This window comes from Oncorhynchus mykiss, chromosome 11 (genome assembly GCF_057628025.1).
Source record: "Oncorhynchus mykiss isolate SJ-2025 chromosome 11, ASM5762802v1, whole genome shotgun sequence".
In the NCBI taxonomy this organism is placed as follows: Eukaryota; Metazoa; Chordata; class Actinopteri; order Salmoniformes; family Salmonidae; genus Oncorhynchus; species Oncorhynchus mykiss.
In genome coordinates this window covers 62,777,339-62,803,797 of record NC_143032.1, presented here as the reverse complement: position 1 = coordinate 62,803,797, position 26,459 = coordinate 62,777,339, and the positions used below count along the sequence as shown (strand labels likewise).

Below are 26,459 nucleotides of genomic sequence, written 5' to 3'. Positions count from 1 at the left end.
ATCTCCAATAAACGGCTTCAACCAGCCTTTGAATTCAGGGTTTGATTCCCACTCCTTTCTGTATTTTTGAGTGTACAGTTTAATGATGAGCTAGGCAGCTAGATGTTTAGCTTATGTCACAGAGTGGCACACACACAGTGGACAAGGTGAGTAAGTGACTGAGGCTATGTGAGTCAAATGCAGCGATTTATTTTTGTGCATTGATTTATTTTAGACAAAGAGCATTTTACATTTACATCCCTCCCTGAATGTAAGCCAGTGTGGGGTCAGCCAGCGGCAGCTTCCCGCATGCGCAATTCATTTGCAGTCTGGACGTGGAGGGGTGAACATCTCCTGCTCTGATTGCAGCTGGGAGGGACTGCTGCGCAAGGACTGTGAGTGCTTTGGGACGGGGTGGGGCCCATGGCAGCACCCGCTGCTACGTGCTCTCACGTCAGTCTCCAAAAGTCTCCAATAACACCAGAAAAAGTCACTAGATTTGTCGCTAGTCATTTTTTAAAAATGTGTCGCTAGAGGGGTCTGAATACTTGCTAAATATAGCGACAAAGTTGCTAAGTTGGCAACACTGGCTAGAGGTAGTTTTGCAAGCCAATGCTAACTAGCGTTAGCGCAATGACTGGAAGTCTATAGGTATCTACCAGCCTGCTCACCCTTCTTTTCTTTCTCTCTCTCTTTCTCTAATGCAGTGGGCTTTATCGGCATGGGACACATGTTTACATTGCCAAAGCAAGTGAAATAGATAATAACAAAAGTGAAATAAACATCAACATTTTTTAAAATGATTTCAGTAAAAATTACAGACATTTCAAATGTCATTATGGCTATGTACAGTGTAATAACAATATGCAAGTAGTTAAAGTACAAAATGGAAAATAAATATGGGTTGTATTTACAATGGTTTTTGTTATTCACTGGTTGCCCTTTTTTTGTGGCAACACGTCGCAAATATTGCTGCTGTGATGACACTGTTGTATTTCACCTAACCGATATGGGAGTTTATCAAAATGTAATTTGATTTTTTAATTCTTTGTGAGTCTGTGTAATCTGAGGGAAATGTGTGTCTCTTATATGGTCATACATTTGGCAGGAGGTTAGTAAGTAAAGCTCAGTTTGTGGGCAGTGTGCACATAACCTGTCTTCTCTTGAGAGCCAGGTCTGCTAACGGCGGCCTTTCTCAATAACAAGGCTATATTCACTGAATCTGTACATAGTCAAAGCTTTCCTTAGTTTTGGGTCAGTCACAGTGGTCAGGTATTCTGACACTATGTACACTCTAAGGGCCAAATAGCATTCCAGTCTGCTTTGTTTTTTGGTTATTTCTTTCCAATGTGTCAAGTATTTATCTTTTGTTTTCTAATGATTTGGTTGGGTCTAATTGTGTTGCTGTCCTGGGGCTCTGTTTGTATTTGTGAACGGAGCCTCAGGACCAGCTTGCTGAGGGTACTTTTCTCTAGATTCATCTCTCTGTAGGGGATGGCTATGTTATGGAAGGTTTGGGAATCGCTTCCATTTAGGTGGTTGCGAATTTAATGGCTATTTTCTGGATTTTGATCATTAGCGGGTATCGTCCTAATTCTGCTCTACATGCATTTGGTGTTTTACATTGTACACAGAGGATATTTTTTGTAGAATTCTGCATGCAGTCTCAATATAGTGTTTGTCCCATTTTTGTGAATTATTGGTTACCCCAGACCTCACAACTATAGAGGGCAATGAGTTCTATAACTGATTTCAAGTATTTTTAGCCAGATCCTAATTGGTCTCTCTCTCATCTTTACCACCCCCCTCTCCCTCCTCCCATCTCTGTCTGTTGTTCAGCGACTAACAATAGGGCCGAGACTCCCTCCGGACAGTACCCTCACCCATACCAGGCTAGCCACACCTCCCCATCCTCCCTCCCCTCTGCCAAGCTATCCTCCCCCGCCCTCACTCCCAGAGCTTAGTGGCCTTTAAGACTACCCCCTTCTTCCCACTTTCTCTCTCTCTCTCTCTCTCTCTCCCCTATTCACTCTCTTTCTCTAGAGAATCTCTGTAATTCCTTACAAGTGACTGTAATTTGCTCTGTGCAGGAGGGACGGCGAGAGAGAAGCAGAGAGAGAGAGGAGGGGTTAGAAGGAAGGAGAGGAGAGGGAGAGAGGGAGAGGAGGGGTTAGAAGGAGGGAGAGGAGAGGGAGAGGAGGGGTTAGAAGGAGGGAGAGGAGAGGGAGAGGAGGGGTTAGAAGGAGGGAGAGGAGAGGGAGAGAGGGAGAGGAGGGGTTAGAAGGAGGGAGAGGAGAGGGAGAGGGGCAGGGACTGGTGTAGTAGTTGACATGTGATCAGGACTCCTGAGCTGCTAGACCATTCAGCCTAGATGAGAGAGAGAAAGAGAGATGCAGTGTGTTAAATGAGAAGAGTCTATAGAGGCTGTGCCTTCATCACCAGGATTCTACTATTTTGGAAGAGTGGGAATATGGAGAAAGCGCTCTAAAAAAGACTAGCCGGTCGCTTTGAAGAAGATACAACACACACAACACACACCCAGCGTTGCCATGGGGGGCTCCCTCAGTCAGCACAGGAAGAACTCCTTTGGCTCCCCCAGGAAGAAGAGCAGCATGTGAGTAGACTACACCCCCCTATCACTGTTACAGTGTGTGTGTGTGTGTGTGTGTGTGTGTGTGTGTGTGTGTGTGTGTGTGTGTGTGTGTGTGTGTGTGTGTGTGTGTGTGTGTGTGTGTGTGTGTGTGTGTGTGTGTGTGTGTTATGACTTATTCCAAGCGACTGGCATGTCTCTTTTAGAGCACTCTATCCAAATTGATATTTTACCTGTCCTGTGAGCATGTCAATGTAAATGATTTCATTTTAGAACAGGGGAAGGAGAGAACAGGTCATTAGGATCATTAGTAGAGGCTAATCTAATGTAATGAATAATGATGTAATGAGAGAGATGTGGTCAGGTTTACTGACAGACACACTTCTGACAGAGGCACACCTGACCACTAACAGCTGCTGGATTCACAGTTTTGTATAACTTCAACCCTTGTGAAGCAAGATGTCTTGCAGAGAAGCAACAAGCAAAAACGTTCAAGCTAAAATTGAATTATATGATACTACACAGTGTTTAATGAAAAGCAGTTCAATTACAAATACATGTTAGGGAGAAAGATAGAAACAATGTTCTAGATGTGTACATAAGAAACCCAATAGTGGAATGTAAATTCAGTAATCAGTCAACAGGAGAACAATATTTTCTGTCAATATAGCCTTTTCTGCATTATCTCTGGTATTGATGTCCTCCTCAGTCAAGTGTTAAGGTGTGGTTGAGTCCCTTAATTATGGTCTTATGTGATAAAAGATCTGGTTGTTATTTCTCTCACTCACTCACTCACTCACTAACTCATAAATCCATGGTAACATACCAGCCAGTCCTCTCTTTCTCCAAGTAGGACCCAGTGGATCAGTACCATGTTAATGATCTGCTAATCCTCTTACACTTCATCACTTTCCCTTTAGTACCCCACACACACACACGCACTACCCAGTCAAACCATGATGCTGCTCTGCTCTAACCATCCTGTTGTCACGGTGTCTCATTAGTACCACTGGATGTATTAGTGGTGTTGTTATGTTCCACAGCAGTTGTTTACAGTGGAGGTCATTCTGATTGACACTGAATTACCCAGAGTAGTGCAACTGTAAGGTATTTTACAGCCTGAAGCCCTGAGTGGCTCCGAGACTTGGATCTGAGACTTCTTCTGCTAGTTGGAGCCCTCATAAAATCAGAGGAAAGCCTACAGACAGAGCCGCCTTTGTTTGGCTGATTTTACAGTGCATTCGGAAAGTATTCAGACCCCCTTCACTTTTTCTACATTTTGTTATATTACCGCCTTATTCTAAAATTGATTTAATTGTTTTTTCCCCCTCAATCTACACACAATACCCCAAAATGACAATATTTTTGCAAATCTACTAAAAATGAAAGACTGAAATATCCCATTGACATAAGTATTCTGACCCTTTATTCAGTACTTTGCTGAAGCACCTTTAGCAGCGATTACAGCCTCAAGTCTTCTTGGGTATGACACTACAAGCTTGGCACACCTGTATTTGGGGTTTCTCCCATTCTTCTCTGCAGATCCTCTCAAGCTCTGTCAGGTTGGATGGGGAGCGTATCTGCACAGCTATTTTCAGGTCTCTCTAGAGATGTTCGATCTGGTTTATGTCCGGACTCTAGATGGGCCACTCAAGGACATTCAGAGACTTGTCCCGAAGCCACTCCTGCATTGTCTTAGCTGTGTGCTTAGGGTCGTTGTCCTGTTGGAAGGTGAACATTTGCCTCAGACTGAGTTTTTCCCACTCTTCTTTGCAGATCCTCTCAAGCTCTGTCAGGTTGAATGGGGAGCGTTGCTGCACAGCTATTTTCAGGTCTCTCCAGAGATGTTCGATGGGGTTCAAGTCCAGGCTCTGGCTGAGCCACTCAAGGACATTCAGAGACTTGTCCCAAAGCCACTCCTCCGTTGTCTTGGATGTGTGCTTAGGGTCGTTGTCCTGTTGGAAGGTGAACCTTTGCCATCAAGGATCTCTCTGTATTTTGTACCGTTGATCTTTCCTTTGATCCTGACTAGTCTCCCAGTCCCTGCTGCTGAAAACATCCCCACAGCATGATGCTGCCAACACAATGCTTCACCTTAGGGATGGTGCCAGGTTTCCTCCAGACGTGACGCTTGGCATTCAGGCCAAAGAGCTCAATCTTGGTTTCATCAGACCAGAGAATCTTGTTTCTCATGGTCTGGGAGTCCTTTAGGTGCCCTTTGGTGAACTCTAAGCGGACTGTAATGTGCCTTTTACTGATGAGTGGCTTCTGTCTTGTGAAAGGACAGACTGACAGAGAGGAGGGACAGACAGACACCAGACTATTGTGTGTAGCAATACAGGGACACACAGGATACATAATTCCCCCAAACAATGGTGTACACAGTGGTGGAAAAAGTACTGAATTGTCAGACTTGAGTAAAAGTAAAGATAAAAACCTTAATGGAAATGAAAAATGAAAAGTCACCCAGTAAAATTCTACTTGAGTAAAGTCTAAAAGTATCTGGTTTTAAATGTCCTTAAGTACAGTAATGGGGAAAGTACTCAATTGTCAAACTTGAGTAAAAAGAAAAAGTAAATGCTATACATCAAATTCCTTATATGAAGCAAACCAGGTGACTTAATGTTCTTGTTTTTACATTTACGAACAAACGGGCACACAGACATCATTTACAAACACAGTATTTGTGTTTAGTTAGTCCGCCAGATCAGAGACAGTAGGGATGGCAAAGCTTTATATTGTTAGGTTTGTGAATTGGACCATATTGATGTCCTGCCTGAGCATTCAAAATGTAACTAGTACTTTTGGGTGTCAGGGAAAATGTATAGGAGTAAAAAGTACATATTTTCTTTAAGAATGTAATGGAGTAAAAGTAAAAGTTTAAAAAATATAAAAAGTAAGATACAGATACCCCCAAACAGTACTTCAATAATTTTTACTTCAGTACTTTACACCACTGCATGCACACGAACACACACGCACAATGTCTGTCTATAGACAGCGAGTTGTAATGTTGGTGATTTAGTACTGACAGAGAGGTGGAGAGGAACAGAGGAAGAGGAGAAGAGGTGGAGAGGAAGAGGGAGAGCTTCAGGCCAAAGATAGATCAACGTTCTACATTCTGAATAGGCTCTAAAGATCTGATAGGGCGTGCTTATATTTGCCCTGTTTCACACATGTATAAGTGTGTGGTGTGAAATGGAAGTGAATTTTTTTGTATATCCCACTCCCCCTGAGAACCCCTCCAAATGCAGGTCACTCTCAACTCACAATAGGAATGAAAGAGATGGAGGAGGGGCGGTGAGGGGAGGGGAGGGGAGGGGGATGAAGAAGTTAGGAGTCAGATTTCTGTTCCACTTAAAAATGATGATTTGCTTGAAATAGATCAGCAAATAAGAGCCACAATTTTATCCCTCATAGCCACACACACGCACATGCACACACACACACACATAGGCAAAAAGATAAGCAAATCTGACCATAACTTTATCCTCCTGATTGCGGCTTACAAGCAAAAACTCAAACAGGAAGTACCAGTGAGACGCTCAATTAGGAAGTGGTCCGATGAAGCGGATGCTAAACTACTGTTATGCTAGCACAGACTGGAATATGTTCCGGCTTCATTACATCGTCAATGCACTTTTCAGTCTCCACAGTGACCTACGTACATATCCCAACCAGAAGCCATGGATTACAGGCAACATCCACACTGAGCTAAAGGCTAGAGCTGTCACTTTCAAGGAGCGGGACCCTAACCCAGACATTTATAAATACTCCCGCTAAGCCCTCCGACGAACCATCAAACAGGCAAAGCGTGAATACAGGACTAAGCTGATACTACAACACCGGCTCTGAGCTCGTCGGATGTGGCAGGGCTTGCAAACTCACGGATTACAAAGGGAAACCCCGCCACGAGCTGGCCAGTGACACAAGCTAAATGCCTTCTAGGCTCACTTCGAGGCAAGCAACACTGAACCATGCGTGAGAGAACCAGCTGTTCCAGATAACTGTGTGATCACGCTCTCTGTAGCTGATGTGAGTAAGACCTTTTAACCAGGTTCACATTCCCAAGGCCACAGGGCCAGACGGATTACCATGACGCGTACGCAGAGTATGCGCTTACCAGTTGGCAGGTGTCTTCACTGACATTTTCAACCTCTCCCTGACCCAGTCTGTAATACTGTACCTACATGTTTCAAGCAGACCACCATAGTCCCTATGCCCAAGAACGGCAAGGTAAACTGTCTAAATTACTTTCGCCATGTAGCACTCACATCTGTAACCATGAAATGCATTGAAAGTCTTGTCATGGCTCACATCAACACCATCATCCCAGACACCCTGGACCCAATCTATTTCGCATACGGCCCAACAGATCCACAGATGTACTCTCTATTGCACTCCACACTGCCTTTCCCAAAAGGAACACCAATGTGAGAATGCTGTTCATTGACTACAGCTCAGCGTTCAACACCATAGTGCCCTCGAAGCTCATCACTAAGCTAAGGTCCCTGGGACTGAACACCTCCCTCTGCAACTGGATCCTGGACTTCCTAACGGGCTTCCCCCAGGTGGTGAGGGTAGGCAACAACACATCCACCACGCTGATCCTCAACATGCGGGCCCCTCAGGGGTGCATGCTTAGTTTCCTCCTGTACTTCATGTTCATCCATGACTACGTGGCCACACACGATTCCAACGCCATCATTAAGTTTGCAGACGACATGCCAATCAATGGTAGGCCTGATCACCGACGACGATGAGACAGCCTACAAGGAGGAGATCAGAGACCTGGCAGTGTGGTGCCAGGACAACAGCTTCTCTCTCAACGTAAGCAAGACAAAGGAGCTGATCATGGACTACAGAAAAGAGAGGGCCGAGGACACTCCAATTCGCATGAGGGGGCTGTAGTGGAGCGGGTTGAGAGCTTCAATTTAACATCACTAAGGATCAATCATGGTCCAAACACACAATGCCTCTTCATAATTTTTAAGTGGAACAGAAATCTGACTCCTAATTTCTTCACCCCCCTCCCCTCACCGCCCCCCACCACCCCTCCTCCATGGGCCATCAGATCCTCAAAAAGTTATACAGCTGCACCATTGAGAGCATCTTGATTGGCTGCATCACCGCTTGGTATGCAACTGCTTGGCATCCGACAGCAAAGCGCTATAGGGTAGTACGTATGGCCCAGTATATCACTGGGGCCGAGCTCCCAGGCCATCCATGACCTCTATACCAGGCGGTGTCAGAGGAAGGCCCCATAAATTGTCAAAGACTCCAGCCACCCAAGCCACAGACTATGCTCTCTGCTGTAACATGGCAAGTGTACCCATGCACCAAGTCTAGAACCAACAGGACCTTGAACAGCAAGACTGCTAAATAGTTAATTAAATGGCTACCCAAACTACCTGCATTGACCCTTTTTTGCACTAGTTCTTTTGCAACGACTAATCACACACACACACACACACACACACACACAGATTGAGGGGGAAAAATATTTTTAATCAATAAGGCTGTAACGTAACAAAATGTGGAAGAGTGAAGGGGTCTGAATACTTTCCGAATGTACTGTGAATTGTTTGTCCTTCCCATTCACCCTCTGAATGGCACACATACACAATCCATATCTCAATTGTCTTAAGGCTTAAAAATCTTTCTTTAACCTGTCTCTTCCCCGTCATCTACACTGATCTGAAGTGGATTTAAAAAGTGACATCAATAAGGGATCATAGTTTTCACCTGGTCAGTCTAAGTCATAGAAAGAGCAGGTGTCCTTAATCTTTCAAGATAATATGTCTAGACCTCTGTGTAGTAGAGGTTGTACTGATCCTTTCATCTATCATTTGTGTGTCAGTGTGTGTTTTCTGGGGCCTAAATTAAATGTGCAGATGTTAGTTATCCCCTATCTCGGGGATGCCTCCCAAATTCAGCATCAAAGGACTGATTGTAGCACTATCTGCACTTGTCTTTCCTACTCATGTCTCTCTCCCCCTCTCTCTGTCCCTCCCTCTCTCTCTATCTCTCTATCTTTCTCTCTCTCTCTCTTTCTCTCTCTCTCTCTCTCTCTCTCTCTCTCTCTCTCTCTCTCTCTCTCTCTCTCTCTCTCTCTCTCTCTCTCTCTCTCTTTCTCTCACCATCTAGCACAATTACAAGGGCTGTTGTTGGAGTACAAGATGATGCAATGCACTTCAGACTACATCCCCAGGATGATGATGTAATGTCAGCTGGCCTGGTTACTGTAACCATGCCGACAGTAGTCATTTATATTTAAACACCCGTCATGATGATGCTCTACACACACGTACACGCACATACACAAGCATGGGAGAAACTAGGTTAAAGCATTACTGCATTCAGAACAGAGTTGTACAACAGTATTCAAATTTCAAACATGGTTAGTACTGCCTGAGGGTGACTGAGAGAGACATAGAGAGACTGAGAGGTACTGAGAGAGAGAGAGAAAGAGAGAGACAGAGAGGGACTCGTAGAGACAGAGGGTGGGTGTACTTAGCACTCTAAACAGGGATTTTCTCTCTCATTCCTGTGTGCTTCTGTCTGACTAAAACAGAGCCTCTCCTCCAGACTGACAGTTAAGAGACTGGACCTGGTCAGAGACCACTGATCACCATTAGATGGAGCTCTCCTCTTGCACAAGACAGACAACATTCATGTGTATCCACCATAAGTTCACATGGACAGTTTGAGTGTTTTGTGATCAAACCATGAATAAAACTGTTAGGGTGCTGTAAGGTGCTCAGTGTTTAGGTATGTATGGCCTTAGACTGGAGGGACTGTATCACCAATGCTGTGGTTCACCACTACATTATAGTATGTAGGCCTACTTGACCAGAAGGAGAGATATGTTGACTTCTATTGACCACCAGATGGGGTTGTTGAACCTGTTTTTGTCTCAGTGCCACGGCTTCACCAGGCAGACCTGCTATTATAGGAAAGACAAATGTACTGTTCAGATCATCATTCAGAGTCATGGAAGGGATTAAAACGCTTTTGGTAATCCCCATCTGTGTGTCCTAGCCTGCTCAATTATCTCATACGGTATATCATTCCTCATGTGGCTACAATGAATGTTTATCATACTAGTTATATTTAGCTCCTAACCACACACACACACACACACCTGTCACTTTCAGTCACATCTTAATTAAATGAAAAGGGATGATAGACTAGACTGTTCGCACGTACACAACACACACACACTAGTCTGCTAGTTGTCTGGGGGATAGGGTTAGGATGTGGTCAGACTTCCAGACACAGGGAATTTTACCCTCTGTGTTTACTCAGGGAATGTTACCTTCTGTGTTTACTCAGGGAATGTTACCGTCTGTGTTTACTCAGGGAATGTTACCCTCTGTGTTTACTCAGGGAATGTTACCCTCTGTGTTTACTCAGGGAATGTTACCGTCTGTGTTTACTCAGAGAATGTTACCCTCTGTGTTTACTCAGGGAATGTTACCCTTTGTGTTTACTCAGGGAATGTTACCCTCTGTGTTTACTCAGGGAATGTTACCCTCTGTGTTTACTCAGGGAATGTTACCCTCTGTGTTTACTCAGGGAATGTTACCATCTGTGTTTACTCAGGGAATGTTACCCTCTGTGTTTACTCAGGGAATGTTACCCTCTGTGTTTACTCAGGGAATGTTACCCTCTGTGTTTACTCAGGGAATGTTACCCTCTGTGTTTACTCAGGGAATGTTACCATCTGTGTTTACTCAGGGAATGTTACCCCTGTGTTTACTCAGGGAATGTTACCCTCTGTGTTTACTCAGGGAATGTTACCATCTGTGTTTACTCAGGGAATGTTACCATCTGTGTTTACTCAGGGAATGTTACCCTCTGTGTTTACTTAGGCAATGTTGCCATCTGTGTTTACTCAGGGAATGTTACCCTCTGTGTTTACTCAGGGAATGTTACCCTCTGTGTTTACTTAGGCAATGTTACCATCTGTGTTTACTCAGGGAATGTTATCCTCTGTGTTTACTCAGGGAATGTTACCCTCTGTGTTTACTCACCCTCTGTGTTTACTCAGGGAAGCTGAAGTCATCTATAGTCATAAATGTGACTGGCTGTATGTCTGTTAGAATTCTAATATCATTCTTTACTCTATAGAAACAGCCTCTGTTTGGTTTAAGCTCTGTGAAGCTTCATGGATTTAGACCTTTGGTGTTGTTCTAGAAGTGTCAGTGTGAAGTGTCAGTGTGTTCCAGACTGCATGGGTTCTAGACTAGAGTATGGCTATATGTCTGTGGCTCCGCCAGTGTTCCATGTGTGCTGGTCTATTTCTGGATGCAAGGAAAGGAGTTACGTAAGACCTGACTATTCTTTCTTTCACTCTGTCTTCTCTTCATCTCCTTCTCTTTTCTTTCCTCTGCACATTTTCCTGCCTGTGAGTCAAGGCACTCTCAACCTCTGCTCTGTCAGACCTAACTGTGTTTGTGTGTGCATGCGTACGTGTGCTTGTGTTTAAAGTGGACTGTTTATCCCACATGTAGTCTGGGTGTAGCCTTGTGAAACCAGCCTGAGCTCGCAATAGCTCACATTCTGAAACAAATCTTGTGTCTGCTTGACCAGGGTAGTGTGAGTGGACCCTGGTCTATACAGATGTAGAGAGAGGGTGTTGACATGGTGATAAGGGATGTGAAGGCTGTGATAAAAACGGTTGAATAGCTCCCCCAACAGGTCTGTCCTGCCTGCCACAGACAGCAGACAATAGAGAGGGGAGGGCAAGCTATGCCAGGCATTCCTGATAGACATGACAAAAAGTCCTACAAAAATATACAGAATACGCGGTACGCACCCTCACGCTCTCTTCTGCCCTTCCTCTCTCTTTCTCAAAGGTCTACAGTGGGGTTTGGTCTGAGAGAGGTTGAGACGGAGAAGGTGTCAGAGGGAGAGAGGGTAGCCTCTGTGTGTCTTTGTGTGTTCTCCATCTTGCTGATCACGTCTGAGCAGAAGAGAGCAGAGTAAAGAGGACATGAAATAAGAGATAAAAGAGAAGCTGTCAACTGTTTCCTCTCTCTCTCCATCCCTCGCTCCGCTCTTCCACAGTAGAAAATGGTTATTAGATTAGTCATGGTTGATGTTTCTCATACAACACATCTCATTTGGCTTGGACTAGTTTGTGTGTGTGCATATGTTTGTGTGTATGTTTGTGTGTATGTTTGTGTGTGTGTGTGTTTCAGTGATTGGGATGGTTGTTAGTCAGATTTTGCCACAACATGTGGTACTCAGTGCTGTGTGTCTGTGTGTGTGTCTGTGTGTGTGTCTGTGTGTGTGTCTGTGTGTGCGCATTTTGTGAGTTATGTAAGCCATCATGAGCACCCTTCAGGCTTGTGGGTGTATGTATTCATGTGTGGTTCATGCTGTGTGTGTGTGTCTGCAGAGATGGGAAAGAGAGAGTTTCCATATGGTTGACAAATTACTATAGAGAGAACAGGTCTGGAGGGTTGTAAGGATGGTTGTTGTCTATTCATGAGAGGAACTAAATGTTTTAGTTGTATTTGTTTTGATGTGACAGATGTAGTAAACTGTAATGATGAGGATAGAAGAGTCAGTGGAACAAATACAGCAGTAGCAAACTGAATGTTGTTCATGTTATAGAGATAGATAGATAGATAGATCAATCTACAGTTGAAGTCAGAAGTTTACATACACTTAGGTTGGAGTCATTGAAACTCGTTTTTCAACCACTCCACAAATTTCGACAAAAGTCGGTTAGGACATCTGTTTTGTGCATGACAAAAATCATTTTCCCAACAATTCTTTACAGAGAGATTATTTCACTTATAATTCACTGTATCACAATTCCAATGGCTCAGATGTTTACATACACTAAGTTGACTGTGCCTTTAAAACAGCTTGGAAAATTCCAGAAAATGATGTCATGGCTTTAGAAGCTTCTGATAGGCTAATTGACATAAGTCAATTGGAGGTGTACCTGTGGATGTATTTCAAGGCCTACCTTCACTCAATGCCTCTTTGCTTGACATCATGGGAAAATAAAAAGAAATCAGCTAAAGAAAAATTGTAGACCTCCACAAGTCTGGTTCATCCTTGGGAGCAATTTCCAAATGCCTGAAGGTACCACGCTTATCTGTACAAACAATAGTATGCAAGTATAAACACCATGGGACCATGCAGCCATCATACCGCTCAGGAAGGAGCGCGTTCTGTCTCCTAGAGATGAGCGTACTTTGGTGCGAAATGTGCAAATCAATCCCAGAACAACAGCAAAGGATTTTGTGAAGATGCTGGAGGAAACAGGTACAAAAGTATCCATATCCACAGTAAAATGAGTCCTATATCGACATAACCTGAAAGGCCGCTCAGCAAGGAAGAAGCCACTGCTCCAAAACCGCCATAAAAAAGCCAGACTATGGTTTGCAACTGCACATGGGGGCAAAGATCGTACTATTTGGAGAAATGTCCTCTGGTCTGATGAAACAAAAATAGAACTGTTTGGCCATAATGACCATCGTTATGTTTGGAGGAAAAAGGGGGAGGCTTGCAAGCCGAAGAACACCATCCCAACCGTGAAGCACGGAGGTGGCAGCATCATGTTGTGGGGGTGCTTTGCTGCAGGAGGGACTGGTGCACTTCACAAATAGATGGCATCATGAGGAATTGAAAATTATATGGATATATTGAAGCAACATCTCAAGACATCACTCAGGAAGTTAAAGCTTGTTCGCAAATGACCCCAAGCATACTTCCAAAGTTGTGGCAAAATGGCAACAAAGTCAATGTATTGGAGAGGCCATAACAAAGCCCTGACCTCAATCTTATAGAACATTTGTCGGCAGAACTGAAAAAGCGTGTGCGAGCAAGGAGGCCTACAAACTCGACTCAGTTACAGGAGCTCTGTCAGGAGGAATAGGCCAACGTTCACCCAACTTATTGTGGGAAGCTTGTGGAAGGCTACCCGAAACGTTTGACCCAAGTTAAACTATTTAAAGGCAACGCTACCAAATACTAATTGAGTGTATGTAAACTTCTGACCCACTGGGAATGTGATTTAAGAAATAATAGCTTAAATAAATAATTCAGAGATTTTTACTATGATTAAATGTCAGGAATTGTGAAAAACTGAGTTTAAATGTATTTGGCTAAAGTGTATGTAAACTTCCGACATCAACTCTATCTATTTAACTCTCTATCTATATTGTGTCTGGTCAGGTCTGACAGAAACATGTGTACAACCTGTCGTCCTATTGTAGCTGTGTTAGGTGTCTTCCTCTCTCCTCCTCCTCCTCCTCTCCCTTCTTCCTCCCTCTCTTTCCCACTCCTTGGGACACTAGGGATCTACCACTCTGTGTAAACAGTCAGCTGACTCTTAAAAATCCAACGGCTCTTTTGAAACAGGAAACTTGCTCCCTTCCTTCTCTCACCCCCTTCCTTCTACCCTCCCTCTCTTCTCCCTCCTCTCACAACATGCCTCTCTCCATTTCACAATAGAACAGCCTGAGAGAGATGGGGGAAGGGGTGGAGGGCTAGGCAAACTCTCTTTGGGTGGGAGTGAGAGCAGACGAGGGAGGGAGCGGGGAGAGGAAAGAGGAGGGAGCAGTCTGGCAGCCAGCTGATTGCTGGTCTAGCATTCAGAGTTGGAGCGGAGGATAGAGAGAGGCAGAGAGAAACCGAGAGAGGCAGAGGAAGAAGAGAAGAGGCTACTGATGCTACATTAATCTGTAATCTGACAGAGAGTCAGAAACCAACAGCGTCATCACAGAACTGTCAGCCTCTGTCACAGTTTGTTCCGGAAATCAACAATGTAAAAGAGCAGGCTGGGAAACTAGAGCAAGACGAGGAAGTGAAGAGAGAAGAGAGAAACGAGAGATGCCATAAAACCAACATCCTCTCAAAGAGAAAGAACACACACAACAGCTCAAAGAGAGAGCTAGACAGAAGGAGAAGAGAGAGAGGTAAACATACTCTGTGGTGAGTCACTCCTCCTCCCCCTCTCCTTTCCTTTCCGCTCCTCTCCTCTGGTGTGTTGATGCTGATGCACAGAGGAGCAGCAGAGTCCGATCCAGAACACTAGCTGAAGACGAGAACTGGACTCTGTGTGGGAGTAGCAGAACCGACAATTGAACTGTAGAACCATCAGGTTAACAGAACTAGAACCAGGAGTATCATCAGAGCCAGAGCGGTGGAACCGTACCCAAAGGGTGGGGTACTGTATAAAGGAGTGGTAGTGGACCTGGTGTGTCTCAATAAAGATGTCCTGGGGGTCTCTGCTGTCTCCGGTCCAGTGGGCCAAATGGACCTGGTCAGCTGTACGGGGAGGAGGGGAGGAGGAGGACGGAGGGCCCAGAACCAAGGATGAAGGGGGAAAGTAAGTAGGCTACAGGTGTGTGTGTGTGTGTGTGTGATGCCTGTCTGGCACACGAGCGAGGGAGAGGAGAGACATTGTGTGTGTACACGTGCAGAGAGATTATCAGACTGAAGTAACCTGTCCGGATGACTGGGGTGAATTTTCTGTTATTATTCATACAGACAGAGAGAGAGAGAAAGAGAGGAGGGAGAGGGCAGAAACCTAGAGGGAAGGAGAGAGAGGCAGAAACCTAGAGGGAAGGAGAGAGAGACAGAAACCTAAAGGGAAGGAGAGAGAGAGAGAAAGAGAGGAGGGAGAGGGCAGAAACCTAGAGGGAAGGAGAGAGAGAGAGAAAGAGAGGAGGGAGAGGGCAGAAACCTAGAGGGAAGGAGAGAGAGGCAGAAACCTAGAGGGAAGGAGAGAGAGGCAGAAACCTAGAGGGAAGGAGAGGCAGAAACCTAGAGGGAGAGAGGCAGTAAAAGACAGAGAGAAAGAGAGTCAGAAAGAGAAAGAAGGAGATGTGATGTGATGTTGTTTTGACGTGGTCTCTTGTTCTCTTGTCTGGCACACGAGCGAGGGAGAGGAGAGACAATGTGTGTGTACACGTGCAGAGAGATTATCAGCAGACTGAAGTAACCTGTCCGGATGACTGGGGTGAATTTTCTGTTATTATTCATACAGACAGAGAGAGAGAGAAATAGAGGAGGGAGAGGGCAGAAACCTAGAGGGAAGGAGAGAGAGGCAGAAACCTAGAGGGAAGGAGAGAGAGAGAGAAAGAGAGGAGGGAGAGGGCAGAAACCTAGAGGGAAGGAGAGAGAGGCAGAAACCTAGAGGGAAGGAGAGAGAGGCAGAAACCTAGAGGGAAGGAGAGAGAGGCAGAAACCTAGAGGGAAGGAGAGGCAGAAACCTAGAGGGAGAGAGGCAGTAAATGACAGAGAGAAAGAGAGTCAGAAAGAGAAAGAGGGAGATGTGATGTGATGTTGTTTTGACGTGGTCTCTTGTTCTTTGCTGCCGCTCTGCGTAACCGTGATTAGATCATGTTGTCATATCTAAAAGCAGGTGACCACTCATACACACTCAGACAGCCCCTCCTTCCTTCTGGTAAAACTGTTTTTGTAGGTACTGTAGCTCTATTTGCTTTCTTATGGGACAACAAATAATCTGTCTGCTTTCATAATATGTCTGTCTGTGAGAGAGGGCCAGGAAGAGAGGGTTGGTGGAAGGTTAGGGAAGGTTGGAGGAGGGTTGGGGGAAGGGAGGTTGAGCTTTCTAAAGATGTGGGATTTTTTTGTGCCAGTTTCTAGTTTCCAAGTAACTGTCCAAGATCTCAGTGTAGAGGCCATCGCTGGGACTGATTGTCTGGGCCTGCTTTGTGTGTGTTTTTTAAGGATTACCTCTGTGTGGTTTAGATGTGATGTGTGTGATATATAGAGAGAGAGGGAGGGAGGGCTGACTGTCTGTGTTTCAGGAGTGTCTTTGTTCCCCTGAGCTGTTTTTCATTAGTGTGTGGACGGTCTGATGTGCATTTAAGTGCCTGGGAAAACACACACACACACACCCATCTCTGGGTCCCAGACACCAGGCCCAGACTTATTTCCAAGCTGTGTGTGTGTGGACATGTTTAACTATTCTTGTGGGGACCAGATGTCCCCACAAGAATAGTAAACAGACCAACATTTGACCAACTGGGGACATTTTGTTGGTCCCCACAAGGTCAAATGCTGTTCCTATGGGGTTTAGGAGTAAGGTTAGAATTAGTGTTAGGGTTCGAATTAGGTTTAGGGTTAGGAGCTAGGGTTAGTGTTAGGGTTAGGTTTTTGGTTTAGGGTTAGAGTACAGGTTAAGGTTAGGGTTAGGGTCAGGGGGTTAGGGAAAATAGGACTTTGAATGGGGACTGAATTCCCACAAGGTTAGCTATACAAGACTCTGTGTGTGTGTGAGAGAGTGAAAGAGACCGAGAGAGAGAAAGTGGAAGAGAGCGAGAGACTGCGACACAGTCTGTCCTTGTGTATTGAGGACACGTTGGCAGGATGAGGAGGAGGCTAGTGGAAGCAGGTGGCCAGGCAGGGTTCCCCTTCCTCCCTCTTCCCCTTTCCTCCCCCTTTACTTCTCTTACTGTGACACTCCTTATAAACTCCATTGGCGGGCTGTTGAAGGAGCCATACAGAGCAGCAGGTGGTACACTAACATGACAGGATATGACATCATAGAGAAGGTATGACCTCACTCCACCAGACGTCCTGAAAGTTCCAAGGAAATAGATCAGTGTACTGACCTGTAATCTCTCTCTCTCTCTCTCTCTCTCGCTGTCTCTCTCTCTCTCTCTCTCTCTCTCTCTCTCTCTCTCTCTCTCTCTCTCTCTCTCTCTCTCTCTCTCTCGCTGTCTCTCTTTCTCTCTCTCTCTCTCGCTGTCTCTCTCTCTCTCTCTCTCTCTCTCTCTCTCTCTCTCTCTCTCTCTCTCGCTGTCTCTCTCTCTCTCTCTCTCTCTCTCTCGCTGTCTCTCTCTCTCTCTCTCTCTCTCTCTCTCTCTCTCTCTCTCTAGTTCAGATTCAGAAGGGAACTTTGAGACTCCAGTGGCGGAATCTCCAGGTCTGCAGAATGACCTGACCCAGCTGGATAACTCTGCCGACAAAGGTGAGACTCCATCCTCAGCTCACAAATTGACAGATGGCCGCTGGTCATAAGCTAGTCTATTATTGCTCAGTAATGCCACAGAGACCAATAAAGACAACTCTTTTTTGGGTCAGTGGCAACAACATAAACGAGAGTGCCCCTCTAACAAACACACACACACAGACGCATGCACGCACACACACACACACACACACACACACACACACCAAACGTACATCCCACACGGGTCATATGAAACAGATCATGTGTTGTTGACCATTGTGGAGTTTGTAGACACACAATGTTCTCCTATTAAAATGAACTGCTCTGTGGCGTCTTGGACCGGATTAGTTGATTTTGTTTTGGATTCATTATCCTATATCTAGACACAATGCAATCAGAAGATGGCATTCTATGATCCAAATGTACTACATCTCTGTCTCTGTAGACAATAACAACCCCTCCTCTTATAGAACAGCAGCCAATCACATGCTGCTTGTGTATATTTGGGTTAGTGCCCTAAATAAAACATTCACTGAGAGACAATTCAGTCTGGAGGAATAATCACAGTCTGCTTGACTACGTCACCTCAGGGAGCAATCTACATGGTAACAACAACACTAGATGTCTGATGTCTGCCCACATGACAAAATAGTATACTATGGTTGAATACAATAGTATTCACTGTAGTGTTTTTGTGGACTTTACTGTAATATAATGTACTATTTACAGTTTACTATAGTAGAAGTACTGCAGTAAGACAAATAATAGTATATACTATAGTAATTACAGTAGTGGTTTTGCAGACTGTAGTATTTACTACAGTATACTACAACATTATATAGTAAGTACTACACATGATCGAGGCATACTACAGTGTGTAGTATAGTATTCTACAGTATACTATAAGGAACGTTTCTTCGTTCTGACAGAGCATACATTTGGGATTGTCATGACTCTGTATTACACATCCACAGAGGGCAGTTTAACTGTGACATGTTATTGATATCTCTGAGAAAGGACAATTGAAAGATGATCTGACACACCCTATCTCTCTGAGAAAGAGAGAGCAATATCACAAGGGTGTGTGTCTGTGTGTCTGTGTGTGTTGGCGTGCGTGTGTGGATGGCTGTGTAGTCTCATTGTTCTGTGTTCCTGAAATCTGCTGGATTTCTCTGCAACAGCGAGATCACTGTACAGCAGTATGAGTCTGCAACCCTGATGCGCACGCACACGTGCACGCACACACACACACGTAATAACCCAAGGACACTGACTTGTGTCTGTAGAGCTGCATGTATCCCAACGTTAATGAGACATGCAGGACATAGTGGCAGGACTGCTCAGCGATGCATTCTCTCTGGAGCCTAACCCCTCAAATGTGGTTGACAGGGGCCTGGGCTAGAGCCCCTCTCAGCCCAGACTGGAATGAGCAGCCCCGGCCCCCAGAGAACAGAAGCACATCAGGGGCCTGGGCTAGAGCCCCTCTTAGCCCAGACTGGAATGAGCAGCCCCAGCACCCAGAAGTATGTTAGCAGCTGGGCTGAACATGTACTCAAACCACGACTGTATTACTGTGTGTGTGTGTGTGTGTGTGTGTGTGTGTGTGTGTGTGTGTGTGTGTGTGTGTGTGTGTGTGTGTGTGTGTGTGTGTGTGTATCAGTGTTTGCTTTTGACGAGGTGTTTGTTGACACAGGGATCATTGTAAGGTACCATTCTTAGCATTCTAGAAGTGAGGAGCCATTGTGAGTGTTCTAACAGGAAGTGAGAGGATATTCAAACATACCTCAGTCCATACATGCTTTTAAATAGCCATGAACTGAGGCGGTGGGGCTGCAGTGGTCTGAGTCACTGTAGGGTTTAAAGATGAGACACCATACGTCCCAAATGTCACCCTATATAGTGCACTATGTAGGGAATAGGGTGCCATTTGGTATACATACACCCAATGCCCCATCCTATTCCAGAGATGTTTTCCACCCTGCGCACTGGGGACTGAGGATCACTCCCACACATTTTATGAATGTGTTTTACAGCAAGAATTTAAATGCAGAGATGTTTCTGAGAATGGGAGAGTGCCCCACAGTCACATCTAATAGTAATTACACAGGAAGCTCTTACAGCCTAGGGTCACTGTGTCCTTGGTGGAGAGAACGCTGGCAGGAAATCTGTAACACATTAAGGGAGAGAGACTAACACACACATAGACACACAGAGATGCACGCACGCACACACACAAAAAGAGAGAAGAGGACAAACGTCATGCTTTTCTCGATAACATGACAGCAGATTTACCTCTTGGAGAGAGAGGGAATAGGCTTTACAAGAAAAGATAAGCTATAGAGGGATTAGTGAAGAGAGTGTGAGAGAGAGATGTACACTTTCTGTAGTATATTATCTGAAACAAGATACAGAGAAATCTAAAAATGATATCCCTGAAAAAAACTTTTGAAGAAAGGTTGCTGTCTTGCTTGTCTCCAGCGTGAGATACTGACTCTCCTCTCTGCAGCCCTCACCAGAGATGACGGACAGCTGACGCCCCGTGCCTTCCTGGACAGGAACTCCAATCAGGATGTTTATCCCGCCTCCCTCCAGGAAGTCCAGGATGCCCTGAACAACCTCAATAGCCCCTCCCCCTCCCAGAGCAGAGCAGGTTTGAACCAGAACCTGAACCTGATGTTTACCTCCAGACCTGGAGAAGATGGTCTCTCCCCGTCCCCTCTGCCTCAGCCCCGCACCCTACGCCCCCCCTCGCTCCCCGTCCAAAACCCCCCCGTCCCCGCTGAGTTTGAGGATCTCGCTCCTATGACCTCTGACCCCAATGGCAACATCAACTCTCACCCCAACAGCCTGACTCCTGAAATGGACAGACCAGAGGACTCAGACAGACAGTCACCTAGGAAGAGCACAGGCATCACGTGAGTAACACTCTTATAAGACATCTTATCTTACAGTATCTTGTGTTGCCCTTCATTCAGTCCTAACACCCTCCCCTTCTGGTTTAAGGAACCAAACTAACCATCCTGGCTCTACCAGTACAGTTCCCTGCCTGACCACTTAGCATAAAATCACATGATCTTATCTCTCCCTTCCTCAACCAATCTTCCCCCCTCCCCTCCCCTCCACTCCGCTCTCCCCCCTACCCACTCTCCTGTCTCCCCCATACTCTGTCCTGACCTGTCTCTGAGTCTCTTTCTGTGTGGCATCAGGACCGCTGAGCAGGTCCGTTTCCTCTGTATGACGCTGTAAGTACTGTTTACTGTATGTCTCTGTAGGCCCTCCACTAGGCCTCAACCACATCCCCAGACTCTGTCTCCACCTGCCCAGTTGAGCTACCTCTCCCCCTGCCTGTTCCTCTCCCTGCCCCCCATGCATGTTCTCCTACACCACAATCCTACAGAGAGCAGCCCTGGTCCGCACTCTCTACTGCAGTCTCAGGTTGTCGCAGTCATCATCTTCTCCCAGGCGGGGCTAGTCAATTACATCATCTACCTTACCTCAATACCGAGAAAAAGAGAGAGGTGACCTCATAATACTCTACAGCAATTTCACAGATACTCTCTGTATAAGCATAGGCATGCTCTGTGCTGTGGTTTGGTGACCCTGCTCTTATTCTATTAGGCAACAGCCTGTCATCTGCTTTCTGCTGCAATTGAGCAGTTTAGCAGCAGACGCACAGAGCAACGCAACAGAGAGAGCACAGAATGAGGGCTGATTTCAAAGCCTGCTTTCTCTTGTATTTCCTCTGCTTTTATCCTACCGTACTCTCTCTCTATGCTCAGTACATTGATTCAGTCTCACACAGTCTCATACCACAGGAATCCTATACATTTAGGTCTAGCTGCTTCCCCTGACACTCAAACACACACACACACACACACACACGGTCGGTGGGTCAGCCTACAAGCTGGGTAGGGTTAGCGTTAGGATTGGTCTCAGTAGCTCTGACCTCAGTGCTTGTCTTCAGGAACTCCTGTAAAGTGAAGAAGCTGGACAACCAGACTCCATTACAGAACACCTGCGGACAGGTAAGGGTTCATGTTCTTTACCAGCTCCTCAAACAGGAAATGCTTCACTTGCCTCCTTTACTCATAAAGACAGCAAACTTTATTTACGTTTAAAATAATGTTTTTCAAATAAATGTGTGTATATTGCTGTCCTTGGCTATCATTGTATTACATATGCATGCGTGTGTGCGTGCGTGTGTGTGTGAGTGTAATGTAGTGTTATAGTGTTTTCCACTGCAATTTCACTGTGTATCTGACCGTGACCCTGGTTAACCTGGCCATTCCTCTCTGAGAGACTGAGCCGTTCCATCAGTATACACAAGCCCTGTCCTCTACTCTACCTCAGCCCTCAGTATACATCAGCCCTGTCCTCTACTCTACCTCAGCCCTCAGTATACATCAGCCCTGTCCTCTACTCTACCTCAGCCCTCAGTATACCTCAGCCCTGTCCTCTAGTCTACCTCAGCCCTCAGTATACATCAGCCCTGTCCTCTACTCTACCTCAGCCCTCAGTATACATCAGCCCTGTCCTCTACTCTACCTCAGCCCTCAGTATACCTCAGCCCTGTCCTCTACTCTACCTCAGCCCTCAGTATACCTCAGCCCTGTCCTCTACTCTACCTCAGCCCCGTCCTCTACTCTACCTCAGCCCTCAGTATACATCAGCCCTGTCCTCTACTCTACCTCAGCCCTCAGTATACATCAGCCCTGCTTTGGCACAGCACCAGGGAGCAAAGGGAGACAGCCCCATTAAACAGATTAAAATGTCCCTGTCTGTCTGTAGGAGAATGACCACGGCGAGGGCCACGCCACAGATGAGGAGAAGCTAGCCAGCACAGCAGGAGTCAGAGCAGACAGAGATCACAACGGTGAGTGGGGGTTGAGGGGATCAGACACTCCCAAACATCAGTGTCTGTGTGAACTCATGTGTTTGTTAATCAATGTCACAGGGAAGGTCATGGTTGTTTTTCATAGAGCCCCGCAGGAACAGTTATCAATTAGTAACTCATTGTCAACATCCACAAAAGCTTCATTGGATCCAAGGAATCTGTATGAGTGTTCCTAAGTTCCTGTGCTCTGATCTGGGCTCCCTCCCCTCCCTCAGCGCAACCACTAGTGTAGGCTGTATGAGTCATGTAGCTTGCTGTTATGTATGACTGGTGGGTCTGTGTGCTTATGAGCCCAACAGCAGAACCCCAGCAGTGTGACAGGAAGTAGACAGACTGTACCAGATCAATAGTCCCTCAGGCTGCATGTAACACACTTCTACTGTAGCTCTCTTCTGTTGATCTGAGTTGACCTTATTGTCTGTTCTAATTTGCTCTGCTCTGTTCAGTTCTTCTCTGTCTAGTCTGGGGAGATGTATACAGTAGATTCTATCTGTCAACTCACAGATTTATTATGAGACAGAATTGTGTCATCATGCCCTCTGTGCTGCAGGCATACACTGCCCCCTTCTGGTCAGGCAGCAGCAGTAGCACATGGCGCTCCCAGTGACTGGAGTCAGAATAGAATAGTTCCTTATGAGAATACAGTGTGGGATATTTCACACAGATATTTTTGTGACATTTCATTTTCTCTCCCAGGGACAGAACTGAGTGTGTCAGGCAGATCAGAGGAGTCAGACTGCTGTTCTATGGTGAGTACCACAAAATGCCTTGTTAATAGCCCACAGAAAGCTTGGCCCACTTCAGAGACCAAGGACCTAGTGATGGTTCCATCAAAATCATGTGATTTCCCTGGTGACTACTAGATGGAGACATTAGTGAGCCAGACGTGTCCTCAGAACACATTATGTCACTGTAGTTAGGAGGGTTAGTCAATTACTTAATCACCATCCCATCTAGCTGATCTTGGCCCATCATTATTATCATCATGTTTCTAGTGGATTAGAGCTGTGTTGACAGTGATGTTGAGGAGCTAGTGCTATTGTACCTGGTTGTCTGGGATGGTGATGGTGACTGGCTTCATTGGTCTACCCACCCGGTGCTTAACAGTGCTCTGTTTCCCACTACAGTACAGTACAGTACCATGGTAGCTTTACTCCCACACTGTACATGAACTGACCACGAGCTCCTCAGCCTGTCATCATCTCCAGCTCATCAGGTGATAGAGGGATTGAGATTACCAGACCCATAGGATTAGTATATGACTGAGTTATAATCCAGGGAAGGACAACAGGAGGGTGAGGGTTGAGGGGTAGGGCGAGAGAAAGAGATGAAGTAACCACTCTTAACTCTGCCACTGAGGAACAAGACCTCAAGTTCAAACTACCATCTCCCTCTCAGGCTGTGTTTAGACAGGCAGCCCAATTCAGTTTTTTTTCTTCACTAATTGACTAATCAGATGAGCTCTGAAAAATATCTGATGTGATTGGTCAAAGGATCAATTAGTGGAAAAACGATCAGAATTGGGCTGCCTGTGTAAACAGCCTCAGAGCTCCTGTGCACCAGGCTGATGAAGGTAGGGCCAATACAGAGATGTCTTTGTACGACTCTGAATGGAGGAGATGAGAATATCACCACAACCCTCCAATAAACACTATATTGCATTGGACTATAATCACTTTATTATTGAGTGAAACACGCAGATGGAAATGACCTATAAACAGTTTGAACCTGCCACACACCACACTGACATTGTGACTAAATCAGGATTAGGGTCACGTTAATCTAACATCCAGTCAGGAATTTATGGAACTCCTCTCCTGCTCTTTAATTTATTCTTATTTACAATGACGGCCTACCAAAAGGCCTCCTGTGGGGACAGGGCTGGGATTAAAAATTAAAAATATATAAATATAGGACAAAACACACATCACGACGAGACAACACTACATAAAGAGAGACCTAAGGCAGCAACACAGCATGGTAGCAACACAACATGGTAGCAGCACAAAACATGATACAAACATTATTGAGCACCGACAACAGCACAAAGGGGAATAAGGTAGAGACAACAATGCATCACACAAAGCAGCCACAACTGTCAGTAAGAGTGTCCATGATTGAGTCTTTGAATGAAGAGATAAAACTGTCCAGTTAGAGTGTTTGTTGCAGCTCGTTCCAGTCGCTAGCTGCAGCGAACTGAAAAGACGAGCGACCCAGGGATGTGTGTGCTTTGGGGACATTCAACAGAATGTGACTGGCAGAATGGGTGTTGTATGTGGAGGATGAAGGTTTCAGTATATATCTCAGATGGGGGTGAGAGAGGCCTAATAGGGTTTTATAAATAAGCATCAACCAGTGGGTCTTGCGACAGCTATACAGAGATGACCAGTTTACAGAGGAGTATAGAGTGCAGTGATGTGTCCTATAAGGAGCATTGGTGGAAAATCTGATGGCCGAATGGTAAAGAACATCTAGCCTCTTGAGAGCACCCTTACCTGCTGATCTATAGATTATGTCTCCGTAATCTAGCATGGGTAGGATTGTCATCTAAATCAGGGTTAGTTTGGCAGCTGGGGTGAAAGAGGAGCGATTACAATAGAGGAAACCAAGTCTAGATTCAACTTTAGCCTGCAGCATTGATATGTGCTGAGAGAAGGACAGTGTACCGTCTAGCCATACTCCCAAGTACTTGTATGAGGTGACTACCTCAAGGTCTAAACCCTCGGAGGTAGTAATCACACCTGTGGGGACAGGGGCATTCATCTTACCAAACCACACCTCTGTTTTGGAGGTGTTCAGAACAAGGTTAAGGGTAGAGAAAGCTTGTTGGACACTAAGAAAGCTTTGTTGTAGAGCATTTAACACAAAATCCAGGGTGGGGCCAGCTGAGTATAAGACTGTATCATCTGCATATACAGAAGTCGGAAGATTACATACACCTTAGCCAAATACATCTAAACTCAGTTTTTCACAATTCCTGATATTTAATCCTATTTTAAAAAATCATTGTCTTAGGTCAGTTAGGATCACCACTTTATTTTAAGAATGTGAAATGTCAGAATAATAATAGAGAGAATCATTTGTTTCAGCTTTTAATTCTTTCATCACATTCCCAGTGGGTCAGAAGTTTACATACACTCAATTAGTATTTGGTAGCATTGCCTTTAAATTGTTTAACTTGGGTCAAACGTTTTGGGTAGCCTTCCACAAGCTTTTTCAGTTCTGCCCACAAATTTTCTATAAGATTGAGGTCAGGGCTTTGTGATGGCCACTCCAATACCTTGACTTTGTTGTCCTTAAGCCATTTTGCCACAACTTTGGAAGTATGCTTGGGGTCATTGTCCAATTGGAAGACCTATTTGCGACCAAGCTTTAACTTCCTGACTGATATCTTGAGATGTTGCTTGAATATATCCACATAATTTTCCTCCCTCATGATGCCATCTATTTTGTGAAGTGCACCAGTCCCTCCTGCAGCAAAGCACCCCCACAACATGATGCTGCCACCCCCGTGCTTCACGGTTGGGATGGTGTTCTTCAGATTGCAAGCCTCCCCCTTTTTCCACCAAACATAACAATGGTCATTATGGCCAAACAATTCAATTTTTGTTTCATCAGACCAGAGGACATTTCTCCAAATAGTACGATCTTTGTCCCCATGTGCAGTTACAAACCGTAGTCTGGCATTTTTATGGTGGTTTTTAGAGCTTTTGTACCTGTTTCCTCCAGCATCTTCACAAGGTCCTTTGCTGTTGTTCTGGGATTGATTTGCACTTTTCGCACCAAAGCACGTTCATCTCTAGGAGACAGAACGCGTCTCCTTCCTGAGCGGTATGACAGCTGCGGGGTCCCATGGTGTTTATACTTGCGTACTATTGTTTGTACAGATGAACGTGGTACCTTCAGGCGTTTGGAAATTTCTCCCAAGGATGAACCAGACTTGTGGAGGTCTACAATATTTTTTCTGAAGTCTTGGCTAATTTCTTTTGATTTTCCCATGATGTCAAGCAAAGAGGCACTGAGTGTGAAGGTAGGCCTTGAAATAC

General features: G+C 45.3%; 1 protein-coding gene across 6 annotated transcripts in view; it reads left to right on the top strand.

Annotated features, from left to right (window-relative positions):
* The first annotated feature begins 1,952 nt into the window (after window positions 1-1,952).
* LOC110536139 (transforming acidic coiled-coil-containing protein 1) overlaps window positions 1,953-26,459 on the top strand; it is a 28,801-nt gene continuing 4,294 nt past the window's right edge. The window contains exons 1-7 of one of the 6 annotated variants that reach the window (XM_036935997.2): window positions 1,953-2,593; window positions 17,446-17,537; window positions 20,026-20,434; window positions 20,726-20,761; window positions 21,484-21,544; window positions 22,308-22,392; window positions 23,110-23,162. In XM_036935997.2, coding sequence (XP_036791892.2) covers window positions 2,529-2,593; window positions 17,446-17,537; window positions 20,026-20,434; window positions 20,726-20,761; window positions 21,484-21,544; window positions 22,308-22,392; window positions 23,110-23,162 — 801 coding nt within the window. In that variant the 5' untranslated portion in view covers window positions 1,953-2,528. Of the gene's footprint in view, window positions 2,594-13,906; window positions 14,925-17,030; window positions 17,119-17,445; window positions 17,538-20,025; window positions 20,435-20,725; window positions 20,762-21,483; window positions 21,545-22,307; window positions 22,393-23,109; window positions 23,163-26,459 lie in introns of those variants that run through there. The other 5 variants (XM_036935995.2, XM_090190831.1, XM_036935996.2 and 2 more) reach the window with 5 other exon arrangements.